Source organism: Zea mays, chromosome 1 (assembly GCF_902167145.1).
Source record: "Zea mays cultivar B73 chromosome 1, Zm-B73-REFERENCE-NAM-5.0, whole genome shotgun sequence".
Taxonomy (NCBI): Eukaryota; Viridiplantae; Streptophyta; class Magnoliopsida; order Poales; family Poaceae; genus Zea; species Zea mays.
The window spans coordinates 22,112,593-22,126,253 of record NC_050096.1 but is presented as its reverse complement, the minus strand read 5'-3'; the positions used below and the strand labels follow the sequence as shown (position 1 = coordinate 22,126,253).

At 41.9% G+C, this 13,661-nt stretch overlaps 1 protein-coding gene across 4 annotated transcripts; it reads left to right on the top strand.

Moving 5' to 3' along the window:
* Positions 1 to 916: 916 nt before the first annotated feature.
* On the top strand, positions 917 to 11,928 carry LOC103632168 (DNA repair protein UVH3). Of its 4 annotated transcripts, none has more exons than XM_008653991.3 (14): positions 917 to 1,636; positions 3,416 to 3,606; positions 3,685 to 3,817; positions 4,922 to 4,999; positions 5,094 to 5,147; positions 5,309 to 5,493; positions 5,642 to 7,304; positions 7,490 to 7,684; positions 7,761 to 7,846; positions 8,257 to 8,530; positions 8,637 to 8,773; positions 9,407 to 9,491; positions 10,127 to 10,624; positions 11,166 to 11,928. In XM_008653991.3, exons 1-14 carry the CDS (start codon positions 1,298 to 1,300, stop codon positions 11,721 to 11,723), a joined length of 4,476 nt encoding a protein of 1,491 aa, XP_008652213.1. In that variant the 5' UTR covers positions 917 to 1,297; the 3' UTR covers positions 11,724 to 11,928. The 4 variants fall into 4 exon arrangements, 3 of the variants coding, with proteins under 3 accessions (XP_008652213.1, XP_008652221.1, XP_008652226.1); XM_008653999.4 differs by having other exon boundaries at positions 1,137 to 1,636; positions 3,708 to 3,817; XR_555741.4 differs by lacking the exon at positions 9,407 to 9,491 and having other exon boundaries at positions 1,008 to 1,636.
* The last annotated feature ends 1,733 nt before the right edge of the window (positions 11,929 to 13,661 follow it).

Sequence of the window (13,661 nt, the reverse complement as noted above, 5' to 3'; positions counted from 1 at the left end):
TTCTTGATACTAACATGATACTTCAACTCAACATTGTCTTGTACAAAATCAACATTGTCATGTAAATAACCAAGAAACAAGTACCAGCTACAAGGGAATACAAACAACACGGTGCCATAAATGGCGTCTATGCTAAAAATCAGCCGAACAGGCTGGTTTATTCCGGGCAAGGTACAACAATAATCTATGCAGGGACAATGTTGATTAGTAAAATCTATGCAGGTACAACAATAATCTATGCAGGTACAACAATAATCTATGCAGGTACAACAATACTAGTACAGCACACGTACCCAGGGTAATTAATAAAATGAACAAGAGAGAGAGAGGATAAAAGCAATGGAGTACACGGTTACACTACATGCATACAATAATATATGCAGGGACGAATAAATTATGGAGAAACAAAAGGTCGATCTCTAGAAAATAAATAGTGTGGAGAAATATTATCAAAGCCTCATCACTGACATTAGCATAGACAAAGGTTGAGTTCTTCACTGAATCAACAACTCCTTCAAACTTTTCGCGAGCAATTCCTGCATACTTCACAGCAGCGATTGCCTCTTCTCGGCAATGATGGCGGCCGAATGGGCTTCTGCTGCAGCAACGACAGCTGCTCTGGCGGCGTCGTACGCATCGGCTACAGCTTCAACCGGAGGAACCCGCTCCATTGAAGAGGCGACGACTAGGGTTTCTCCCTGCTAGAAGACAGATCTCGCTGGAAGAGAGAATGGATGGAGGAGTGATGGCAAGGTCACGACGTGACATCGTCGTGCTTAATTGCCGGTCTCTACGCACACAAACCATGTGTTTGGTTTGGTGCAGAGGTTAAGCCTGGCGCACGCGAGCCTGGGCCGCCAGGTACGCCTGATATAATCTTCTCCACACATGCAGCCAAGAGCCTTTTTTTTAGCCTGTGCTGCATGGGCGGATGCAGCCCATGCCCCCTGCATACAGGTTAACAAACAAAAGCTTAGGCTTAGCTAATGCATGCGGAGGATCTGGCCAAGCGCGTCCACATAACCAAACACGCAGAAAGAGATTTTGAGTCTAAATCGTAGATCGTCGAATCCCTCCTCAACGCATTCGTTTCGACGAATCATAATGTGTGTTTTATAATGACAAAAATCTCGCGAGTCGTAGGCTCGTGGTCGTGGGTCGTGGCCCTAGCGACAGGCACAACAGGCCCCTCCGCTCCTGGCCTCCTCCTCGGCGTCGCGTCAACGTTGCGCCTCTCCAGAGTCGCCGGCCGCCGAGGGCACTCTCCACCTCTTCCGTCGGCGCCCGGGAGAAGGAGATGGGAGTTCACGGTCTGTGGGAACTACTGGCTCCGGTTGGGCGACGCGTCTCAGTGGAGACCCTTGCGGGCAAGCGGGTGGCGGTGGACGCGAGCATCTGGATGGTGCAGTTCATGCGGGCGATGCGGGACGACAGCGGCGAGATGGTCCGGGACGCGCACCTCCTAGGGTTCCTCCGTCGCATCTGCAAGCTCCTCTTCCTCCGTGTTCGCCCCGTATTCGTCTTCGATGGCGCCACGCCGGCGCTCAAGCGCCGCACCCTCGCTGCCCGCCGCAGGCACCGTGACGCCGCGCAGGCCAAGGTCCGAAAGACCGCCGAGAAACTCCTGCTCTCCCATGTGAGTCTCTTCTCTCCGTTACCTACCCTTTCTCCCCCTTTTTTTACACGATACGGGTGGTGGTTGTCTGGTTGATTAGAGAAATTTGGATTTTTAGACTCCAAACAATGCTATTCACACTTTTGCTATTCGTAATATTGACAATATGACTCAACATGTCACACTTCCAATGCCATTTTGGACATTTTCCCCGCAATCACGCATAGAAGGACAAAAAAAATCCAAAATGGCATTAAAATCAAGTTGGACATGTTTTGAATCCAATTTTTGCGAAGTCAATGCTACGAACGACAAAAGTGCGAAGCAAATTGTTTGGAGTCCCAAAAAACCAAATTCTCGGTTGATTAGAGGTGGAATACTGGCATCCCGAATCGCTTAGTGCAAAATCATCAATGTTAGGCACAGAGTTTGCAGTGCATCATATTTATAATCGTAGCGCAGAAGGCAGTGTATGTGTATCCTCCACATTCACCCGAATAACCATCATCATGTAACTTTTGTTCCTAACAGAGTATGTTTCTGTCATTTTTCCCAATTAGATATATGCATGTGCGTTGCACCAGAGCCACAAACTTTTACCCATGATTACGACGACACACGTGGCCTGGGGCTTAGAAAAGCATATTAGGAAACCTAATTTATTTGTTTGCCATGGAAGTTAGCATTTCCTGTTGATATGAAAATGAACTGGTGACCACATTGCTGTCTAGCACACAATTGCAGAAAAGCAAAAACAAAAAGAAACCAGTTCAATCAATTCCCCGTTGGCCCTGCAGTCTGAGCTCGATCAATTTCTTATGAGCCCTGAGAAACCTTCAGCGCAAGTGCTAGCTGATGTCAATCTGTACCACATAATATAACAGAGAATATCAAAAGACAGGAGCTGAAGATAATTGATAAAAAGTCAAGAAACAAGAAACAGGGGATGAATTCAGCTACAAATTAAAGAACACCGTATATGTCAGTCAATCTATAACACAAGTTATATTATTTGATATGTACTTTTCGAGTAGTAAACAAGACACTTGAAGAGAACTATGTTTGGGATTTGCTGGTGGAGGGCAGGAGGCAGATAGACAGCAGATGGAGAGGTGCAGATGGCGGTTGGCAATGATGACAACCTCGATTCGGCAGCGATGGAGCTCAATAGAGGTGATATGGACGAGATGATGGATGGCGTTGCCAGCCAACGCCAGGGAGGCACGGTTGCAGTGACAACGCTTGGATTCACGGTCGTGGTTGGCCAAGACGGATGTGGGCCAGACACAGCGGCACAACACGTGCGGATGTAACGGAGTAGGCGCTAGGGGCTCACATGGATGGGCTGAAGAGGTGCGGACGGAGCTTTCACGGTTGTGGAGGAACTGTGCCTTATGTGTACGCGGTTGCAGCTGGCCAAGGCGGATGCAGACCAGACACAGCAGCACGACACACACACATACGCGCCGGAGGAAGCGCTAGGGTTCACGCGGTGCGGCGGACGGGCTGAGCCAGCAGGGTGGCACGAGTGGGTGCGGCAGGCACGACACGCGAGAGAGTGAGAGGGATGAGGAAGCGAGCGAGACGACCGATGCGGGTGTCTGTGGCCAGGGGTGGGGATGCGGTTGGCCCACCTGTCGGAGCCGCTGTGATGCAGGAGTGGGGGTGATTTCACCAAGCGGGGCGGTATGATATTTTTAGGTGTAGAGACTATGATGCAAAACATTGGGTATAGTATAATTTGATGTGCTTAGCAATTCATGATCAAGGTATTGATGGTTTGTGAACTTATGTTGTCAGCTCAAAGCTAGAAAGCTTGAAGAATTGGCAGAACAAATCAGGAGTGACAGAGCTAAGCATGATGCCAAGGGCAAGCAAGTTGAGAGCAGTAATGGAGGAGAAACTGAGAAAACAAGTCAAAACCAAATCGGTGATACCAACAACAGTGAGGGAAATGTTGCATCGATCAATCAGGAGAAAGTGGATGGAATGTATGTGTCTGCCCATAACTTTTCATGTTGTTTTCTGGTTAAGGTCAGTGAGTTGATATTTTTATTGCATGTGTTAAGGCTGGCCGCATCGCTTGCTGCAGAGGAAGACACAGATTTCACTGACGAGGGAACACACCATCTTACAAGTGCTCCATTGCCAGAAGGAGATGAAATTGATGAGGATGAAGATGATGATGAAGGGATGATCTTCGTAAGTGTATATTTCCCATGAATTATTTTCATACTTTTGTTTCTTTCACATTTCTTTCTGCAGGTTGTTTCATTCTTGCTAAAATATTTACGTATTTCATACTTATGTCATGTGACTATGTGTTATGGAAACCATATATGACTGGACTGATGGCCACTTGTTTCCCTTGTCTGTTAGATTGATAACTATGCATCCTAGTTGGTTAGCTTTATTAGATGGTTCCTCTATATGAAGGTAGCCAAAGTCTTGTTTAATCAATAAAGTATTTGTTCAGTAAAAGGATTTTGCCTATCAAACTTGGCTATCATCAAACTCTTCTTGATGGAAAAGCCCAATGGTTAGTGGATGATCTGCCCTTACCACAACCACAATATATGGATTAGTTCCTGGCTTTCTTGCTCTTATATTTGGAGAAGTGTTTTCCCTGTTGTATGTTCAACTGTTTCAGTTATTAGTTTTTTTCCCTCGAACACGCAGGAGAACTGCACATCATTATATTAAAAAGAGAAAAAGGTCCAAAATAGACCCAACAAGCTACAAAGCTCCCTTACGGTGGCCAAAAACGAAGGTATACAAAGCAACCCATCGAAAAAAACTAGAAAAGACTATGACTACAGCCCAAAAATTGGGGCAATCAGAGCAGATAGACTTCTTGCCCCTGCCACCTCCCAAAATTCTCTCTTATATGGAGCTTTTTTAAGGCAGCCTCCATGATGGGATTAATCTTGTCGAAAACATAGCTGTTGCGAGTGTTCCACAAGGTCCAAGCTCCAAGGATGATGTGGGAGTTTAGGCCATGACTTGCAATGCCCTGAACTTGGCTGCTAGTGCTCCTCCACTCCATGAAACTATGAACATGTTGCTGCGGCGCTAGGATCTGTAAGTTCACTTGCTTCAAAAAATGATACCAAAACTCATGGGCAAAAACACATCCAGCCAGCAGGTGGTCTATGGTTTCTTTCTCTTGATCACACAGGGGGCATCTCTCTGGATGCTCCACTGCTCCAGGCCTCTCTTCTGTAACTGATCAGTGGTCTAGCCTCTACGATGGACTGTTAACCACATGAAAAAACATACTATAATTTCTTTTTACTGTGGTTGCAGCCTATGACAACTGGTGACATTGATCCTGCAGTATTGGCTTCCCTTCCTCCATCGATGCAGTTAGATCTTCTTGTTCAGGTAAAAGGGGTAACATACAAATGCTTCTTACGATTGCCCTATGCTACAAAGCATCAAGGAAGATATCTTATTTCCCTTTTTGTGTTTGCTTTAGATGAGGGAGAGAGTGATGGCTGAAAACAGGCAGAAGTACCAGAAAATAAAAAAGGTAATAGGCATACTTCTGTAGGTATATCAGCTGCATAGCAACACTTACTGTTTGGTGGTTATCTATCCTTGTGCTCTTTTAATATGATGTTACAGTTTGGTCATTTTTAGTAATGAAAAGTTGGGACAAACGTTCCCTACAACTTCTGTGACTCCTTCCAGGAACCTGCAAAGTTTTCAGAGCTTCAAATACAGTCCTATCTCAAAACAGTTGCTTTCCGTCGAGAGATAGACCAAGTTCAGAAGTCTTCGTCAGGGAAGGGTAGTGGAGGTGTCCAGACATCAAAAATAGCATCAGAAGCTAATAGAGAGTTTATTTTCTCATCATCATTCACTGGTGATAAACAGTAAGTGATTTGTTACTTTGTATCTGTCGTTGTGTGCATTAGAATTAACAAGGGATGGCCATTTGAGGCTTTCCAGCTCTACATATTGCCTTTTGTGATATTCCAGCATGATACTGATTAGCTTATTGTACTTTCCCAACTGGATCAGGATGCTGGCACAAAGAGGTGAAAAGGAGCATAATGTTGAAAACACTAGATCAAAAAAGGAAATTCATTCTTCTGTCTTCGCATCTAACCCCACAAGTAGTTTGGGAACAATGAAGCCTCCCAACAGCAAAACTTTGAGCGATTTTGGGCCTGATGTTGAGACCTATCGTGATGAGAGAGGACGGATTAGAGTAAGCAGGGTCAGAGCAATGGGAATTCGTATGACTCGTGACATTCAAAGGAATTTAGATTTTATTAAAGAGAATGAACAGGTTAAAAGTAAGGGACAGACACAGACCAATTTTCACAATGGATCAACAGGCAATGAAGAGCCTCCAGATTTTCCAGAACATCTTTTTGAAAGTAACAAGCTCCAGAGTTCTTGTAGTCCTGATGTGGATCTTTCTGAAACTGACAGAGACAACCATCAGACCTCGTCACAAATAGGAACAGATATCATTTCTGAGAGTTCTTGTTATGGAAACAAGGAAGCAATAGAGATATCTTTCTCGGTTGATCAAACTGAAGTGAAGGATGGCGATGAAGATATATTTTTGCAATTAGTGTCCGGGATGGCACCCAACAACATATTTTCTGGAAATAATTGTTTGGTTAAAAAGATGGAAGAATCTGTAGATTCTGAGTGTATTTGGGAAGATGGTGTTATTGAAGCAGGAACTTCTCCTGTGAAAATTGACATGAAGGATCATAAGTCATCTCTGCCAGAGAATTGCAGCGATGATGAGATGGAGTGGGAGGAAGGTGATAGCTTTGTACCTGGAGTTGCTTCTAGTAGTGAACATAATCCATGTAATGCACCAAAGGGGGATCTGGAAGAAGCAGCTCTTGTACAGGAAGCAATAAGGAGGAGTTTAGAGGATTTTGAGAAGAAGGCATCTGAGAATGTGAGTACTGGAGATATACAAGCATCTGTTGAAGATAGATCTTTGCAGTTCTCCAACAATGTTCCTAAGATATCTGAATCTCTTGGTGAAAATGATTCACATTCTGGAGTACCTGTTGTTGACGAGATAAACAATGAAACAAGAACAGAAATCAATTATGATAAGGATGATATGGTACAAGGCACTGGACTACTTGGAACTGAGAGACAAGAATCTGAATCACAACCCCCACTGGTGAATAATGATTGGCATGCCGATATGCACAGAGCTCATCCTCTGGGGTCTGTGCCTCCATGTACTACATTCACGAGTGATCTGGCTGAAAAACCATCTGTCAGTGCAGAAACTAACGGTGAAGATGTAATGATATTTACAACAAAAATTCCTGGAACAGCTTTAGGCGATTGTGATAAAACTTCCAACCTAAACATTATGAATTCTGATCAATCAAAATGCAGCAAAGATATTGCTTCAACTGGAGAATCCTTGTCACACCAAAAGAACCTTTTAATTGATGAACTACTAGCCGTCACTGCCGAACAAAAAGAAAATGCTACCCAGGTAGATTTGAAGTTTGCCACATCTGAGGTAGATTATACACAAATTTGTGGCAACGATGACAACCATACAATATCAGCGAGTTATGTTGACGCGGAGCTATCTCGTCTTAGACAAGAACAGATATATCTTGGACATGAAAGGCGAAAACTTGAAAGTCATGCAGAGTCTGTAAGCAGTGAGATGTTTGCCGAATGCCAGGTTTGAAGTGATTCTTGATTGCTTATTTTGAACTGAATAATTTAAGGTTCTTGATGCAAAGTTATATCATAATTTGTGCATTGAAAATAGAGATATAAGTAAACAACTTGGTTTAGTAATAAAGAAACACTAACCAAAAGTCCCATTGATGACAAATGCCACTCTGATGCAGTTCCATGTTGCAGGAGTTGCTCCAAATGTTTGGGTTGCCATATATTATTGCACCAATGGAAGCTGAAGCTCAATGTGCATACATGGAAATAAATAACCTCGTTGATGGAGTTGTCACCGATGATTCAGACGTATTTCTGTTTGGAGCAAGGAATGTTTACAAGAACATATTTGATGATAGGAAGTATGTAGAAACATATTTTATGAAGGTATATCCTCTTTCTATTTCTTGGTTCAGTTATATTCGTTGCCTTCTCAGCTTCAATTAGTGTTGTAATGTTTCAGGACATTGAGTCTGAGCTTGGGTTATCACGAGAACAGTTAATCCGCATGGCTCTGCTTCTTGGAAGTGATTACACTGAAGGTGTTAGGTAATAACGGCCTAACAAAATGCAGGATTTCTTTACCATATTCTTGTTACATCTTGAAACCATTCTACATATATACAATGTTTATTAGTTGTGGTGGTGTAAAACTGTAAATACAGTGTCCTGTCAGCTAACCATCTGATTTCAACTGCTATATGAAAGTAACATCAAAGTTTATTTTTTCTGTATGGGTTACATTTTTGTTTTCTAGGAAGTGAATCTCGACTTCTCGAGTTTCTGCTCCAGAAAATGTCTTTTCCTTCACTTTCTATTCCGTAGTTTAGTAATACTTAAAGCATGATTGACCCTTCTAAGTATTCTAAAGTGCAGCACCAAAATGCAACATTCCATCCGATGCATTTATTTTTGTTGGTTTTGCGCTAAATTTTTTTATTTTATATGCTGGTGTGCAGTGGTATCGGCATCGTGAATGCTATTGAAGTTGTACATGCATTTCCTGAAGAAGATGGACTGCAGAAGTTTAAAGAATGGATTGAATCACCAGATCCATCAATATTTGGTAAACTGCATATGGAAATAAGTGGTAGATCGAAGAAAAGAAAACTCGATGAAAATGATTCAGATGGAAAGGGGAAAGGCCTGGAACCTGAATGCATTCAAGGTTCTGATGATAAACAATCTTCTAATGAGGATGAACATGTCAAGGAAATATTTATGAGTAAACATGTAAGTATGTTTTCTTGCAGGGAACTACTTATGGACCTGTCATTGATTGATTCTTGCATATACATGCTCTTGTCGTGTTTTTTCTTATTGTTCCTTATTTTATCAGAGGAATGTGAGCAAGAACTGGCATGTCCCTGCAACTTTTCCTAGTGAGAAAGTTGTAAATGCATATATTTCTCCACAAGTTGACAGTTCAACGGAGCCTTTTTCCTGGGGAAGACCAGATTTAGGCCTACTACGTAGGTAAGTTGAGAACTATTTTTCTACTAGGCATTGAACTTGCAAGCAGTATACACCATATTCATGAGAGCTACGCTTCTAGATTTCTGTGAGCATATAAATTTATTTATTTCCTTTTCGAGAATGATAATAATTTATTTTGGTTTAATATTACATGTGTAGTATATCATTATCCATTTCCAGTTTGGAATATATTGCCTAAAGTAGGTTGCATATGTAAGAAGATTGTGTGTGTGTCATTCAAAAGAAACTTTTTTTTTAGCCAACACTCTCACGGTGCAACTGGTCAGCCGGATACGCCAAAGAAACGGTCTGCTGGGCCAGCCCGGGTTCGAGTCGCGGCATCAACTTCTTAAGTGAAAAAGTCAGGGGGACGTCTCTCCCCTTGGTCGAGAAAAAAAGAAACTTTTAGAAGTACCTGTACTGTAGAATATCTAAGAATCAAAGTTGATATGTAAACCATTGCCTTTTCATATTTCTGTTTTGATATTGATTATGACTGTTATCTTCTATACAAGAACCCTTAAGAAAAAGAACGATCATACTGAAGAACATTGATCTGTTATGAAAGTTTTTTTTATCTATTTCTTCTGCATCTTTGGTACAGAATCAGAACTAAAGAAAAAATTCCCTCAGGTTATGTTGGGAAAGGTTTGGGTGGGGCAAAGAGAAAGCTGATGAACTGCTGCTTCCAGTTTTGAGAGAGTATAATAAACACGAGGTTCGTCTAGTTAGGTTTCAATAATTATTTACTGTATTCTAGGCTACTTCTGTTTTGTGTGTAATATTCTGCATGATGCTAGTTTAGTTTACCTGATGAATGTTTTTAGAGGGCATTTGGGTTTAGGAACCACCCCATCCTAGATGTGGTGGTGCATAGTGAATTCATTCCATGCATTTTGGTGGAACTGCCCCATTCCTAATGCTTGTACTAATTTTGAGCTTGTTAGGGATGAGGTGATAGAGAATCAACACATTCTATTCCACAAACTAAACCAATAATTCAGGAGTGAAAAGATAATGGATCACCCCATTCCTCAAACCAAACACACTCAGAACAAACTATACAGATATGTCAATGTCTCACCTAATCTTGTGTAATTTTTAGATCTGCAGCCAGTGGCTCAATCATATGATAACCGTTTGCAATGTCAATAAAAAATCCAAATACATCATTACAATTTTCTTGTCCTATTGTATCATATTGGAGATGTTTTTTTTTGTAGGTGTAAATGTGTAGTCTTCTTGTTGGGTTTCATTTAGCCAAAAATATTTAAATGGAAATGAGGTGATACTCAAAATGTTTAGTATTTCAAATCCTTGCATTTTAATTTAAATTGATTTACTTATATGCAGACTCAGCTGCGCATGGAGGCATTTTATTCATTCAATGAGAGATTTGCAAAAATTCGCAGCAAAAGGATTAAGAAAGCCATCAAGGGCATTACAGGCAAAAGCTTTCTTGACGCAGATGAATCTGAGCAGGATAATCCCAGTACTAGCAAGACGATCAAGAAGAAAGAGGCCAGCTCCTCAAGCCATGCCAGAGGTAGAGAAAAAAGGAAAAACGATTATGGAGTCATGGGAAGTCAAGAAGATAATATAATTGACAATACCAACAGTTTGGCAGAGACAGTTGAGAATACTAGAGAAAATAACAATACTACTAAGATAAAAAGAGGGAGTTCCTGTGGTCGCCCCAAAGGTAGAGGACGAAGCAGGACAACTGCGGGAAGTGATGCAACAATAAATCAGGAGGATTATGAAATAGAATATTCTACTTCAGCTTCAGATGAGGATTCATGTAAAAGGCATTCCAACAGTTACGGATCGGAAGGAAGGGCATTGCGAAGGGTGAGCTTCTCTTACTGTATTGTGCATTCACTTTCGTATGGGGCTTGTGTTTTTAAAACTATCTCCAGCAGCTTACCTATACACATATCCATATTCAAACTACACTATATAAACAGTGCAATCTGCAATGCAAAACGATGCAAAACGGTGTTTTTAGTGACCATATAAGTGCAATGTATAGTAGTTCATCCATATGGTCACCAAAAACATCTTTTGCACTATTTTGCACTGTAGACTGTATTGTTTTTAGAGTGTAATTTAAATATGGGTATGGGTATGGATAAGCTGCTGGAGATGTCTAAGTGAAATCTTTCTGCACCATGCACTGCTGGCATTGACAATATCTGTAGTCTGGCCTAGAGATGGCTAGCTAGAACATGGTAATTAGTGAATGTGTTTACTATTGCCTGAAATCACAAATTTACAGTATTTTCAGAGTGAGTTGTGCGTTGCCTTTCTTTTGTTCTCCATATGGAAAGCTATATATGCATTGCCAGGAAATGAAACTTATGCCATTTTCTACCTGGTGTTGTTTTTTCAGTCAAGTAGGAAACGGAAACAGGTGACATACATGGAAGATGGTCACGAAGCATATGGCAATGATGTTCCAATGCATCAAAACGATGAAAATAACCCAGGCCAACCTGCTGCAGCCGCAGACGTGGCTGGAGAAGACACAGGATTTAATATTTACCATCAGGATACAAGTGAACTAAACAGCAGTCAGATGCATACAGGTGCAGGCATTACCGAAGATATCAATGAAGATTCCCAGCGTTTTGAGTTACGGGAGGACAATCAGGTGGATTCAACACCGAAAGACTATTTGTTCAATGGTGGTGGTTTTTGTATGGAGGGCGAGGGCGATGAACAAGAACCAGCGTGTGATCAATCTGGTGCAGAAGTAGAACCTGGACCAAGTGGTCCATGTGGCGCCATGGATGAAGTTTCAGAGAGTGCAAGCATATCGACGGCTATGGAGTGTACCGAGAATGCAAGAATGGAGGCACGCGGTGCATCTTCGTCGCAGCAAAGACGCAAGGCAAGCCGAGGTTTGAGTGCCATGCCGACGCTTATCAAGCGTAGGAGAAAATCGTGATTTATTTGCAGTTTCACTGCATGTATAGCACGCCATTACGGCCTCTGTTTGGTTCAAGCGCTTATGATTTCGCATCAGTCTTTGGCCACCAGTGACGAGCGCTGTTTCGCGGACGCAAAATGCACGTCTGTGCTGTGATTTAGTTCCGTCTTTTTTTCTCGTCTGATTGGTTGCTCATCGTCTCATCCTGAGCGCATTGATTTTATCTGAGCTTCTGTTTGGTTAAGAGCCTGCTGGGTTCGCCTTTTACTTAACACGCGATGCGGTATGAGAGCCGTGGTATGTAAAATCAAGCAATCTTGTGGTGGATGGGTGGGGGGCGATCATGACTCATGAGAATCCTGGAGATCGGCGGATCGCATTGTGTTTGGTGGGATTTATGGTGATTCTCGTGGCCAGCCGTTCAAAATCCGAGAGCGCCATCCTGCACTGGAGTTACCAGTTTACAGGAAGCACCAAAATTCAACAACGCAAACAAACTAACTTCAGTCGTTGAACTTTCGGGGGCCCCCAGTCTAGGCATGTCGTCTCTAGGAGTTGTCCAAACTGGGTCTATGACTGTCTCTGCTAAGAAAGTTGGTATACACATACCATCACTTATATAAAAACTTGGTAGTCAAGTATCACGAACGACCTCGCATACAAACAAGACCATATTTGATTAAGCAAATACACGTCACACAAAGAGTTTGCAGTGAAAACAATATTATAAAATTAAGCTCACCGTAATAAATAATATAATACCAAGTTTTAAATCTGATAAGTTATAAGAAAAATATACCAATGCTCATTTGATAATTGTGTTTTAGTGTTTGGTGATCAACATAACTATTTGGACTAATATTATTTGTTCATGTCTTTGGTTGTTGTTCAAAGGATGTAACATACACTTGGACAAAGGCAAAGTGGTGATAAAAAATATTAACATCTCAAAAAGATAATAGAAGACTCATTGAAAATCTACAATAACATACAAGAGTTCAAGACACAAGATAGAACTTAGCTGTGGGAAAGACCACCAAGAAACAAAGAACATCAAGCCACAACTGTTGTAGCTGTTCGGACTGATACAGCTGCAATCTATAGAGAAATACTGTAGAAGCCACAGACACAGTCAGATTAAAGCTACATCAAGCCGCAATGAACAAGTTGATAAGGCATTACAAGCGTCGAACTCTGGCCCTAGACTTTGGTATTAATGCATTGGACCATACCCTAGTATTGTTCTCTTTATAAAAGCGTCAAACTTGTACTGTTCACCAGAGAGCGTCGAGCGGTACAGTGGACCTAACCGGCTGCGGGGGTGTTTGAATGCACTAGAGATAATAGTTAGTTGGCTAAAAAATTGATAGTGAAATGAGCTAGCTAACAAATAACTAGATAACTATTAGCTAATTTGCTAAAAATAGTTAATAGTTGAACTATTAACTAGACGGTTTGGACATCTTTAGCTAATTTTAGCAGCTAACTATTAGCTCTAGTGCATTCAAACACCCCGTAAGGATAGGGCATTGGACGCAATAGTCCGACTGATGATCTTGACAATATTATACTATATGGAGCATTGTTTACTAGAGGACCCATTGGCTAGTTTAGAGGATGAGAGATATCAAACTATGTACTATAGTCCGACGGATGTTGTCGGTTTATCGATCCGAGGGTCTTACCAACCAGTGAAATAATGTTGCATGTCAAGACCCAGATGTGTGATGCAAGGAGACACAAGTCTTTATCCTGGTTTGGGTAAGAGAAGACCCTAATTTCAGCAGAGGGGGAATGAGACTTATATTACTTGCACCTAAGTGCTTGCAGTAGGGAATACAAGCTGATCGGGAGAGGGAAGGATCCCAAGTCCCTAGGGTTGATTGAGGAAAGTGCCAATACCGTGGTGGAGGAGAAAACTGGGAAGTGTTTGCCCTCCTCCAAGCAGAGTAGACT

What these genes read in the sequence shown, in the direction of transcription:
- LOC103632168 (XM_008653991.3), top strand. Translation starts at nt 1,298, where the DNA reads ATGGGAGTTCACGGTCTGTGGGAACTACTGGCTCCGGTTGGGCGACGC. An exon ending in GATTACACTGAAGGTGTTAG is followed by an intron (nt 7,847 to 8,256) that starts GTAATAACGGCC and finishes GCTGGTGTGCAG; the next exon opens with TGGTATCGGCATCGTGAATG. An exon ending in AAGGAAGGGCATTGCGAAGG is followed by an intron (nt 10,625 to 11,165) that starts GTGAGCTTCTCT and finishes TTGTTTTTTCAG; the next exon opens with TCAAGTAGGAAACGGAAACA.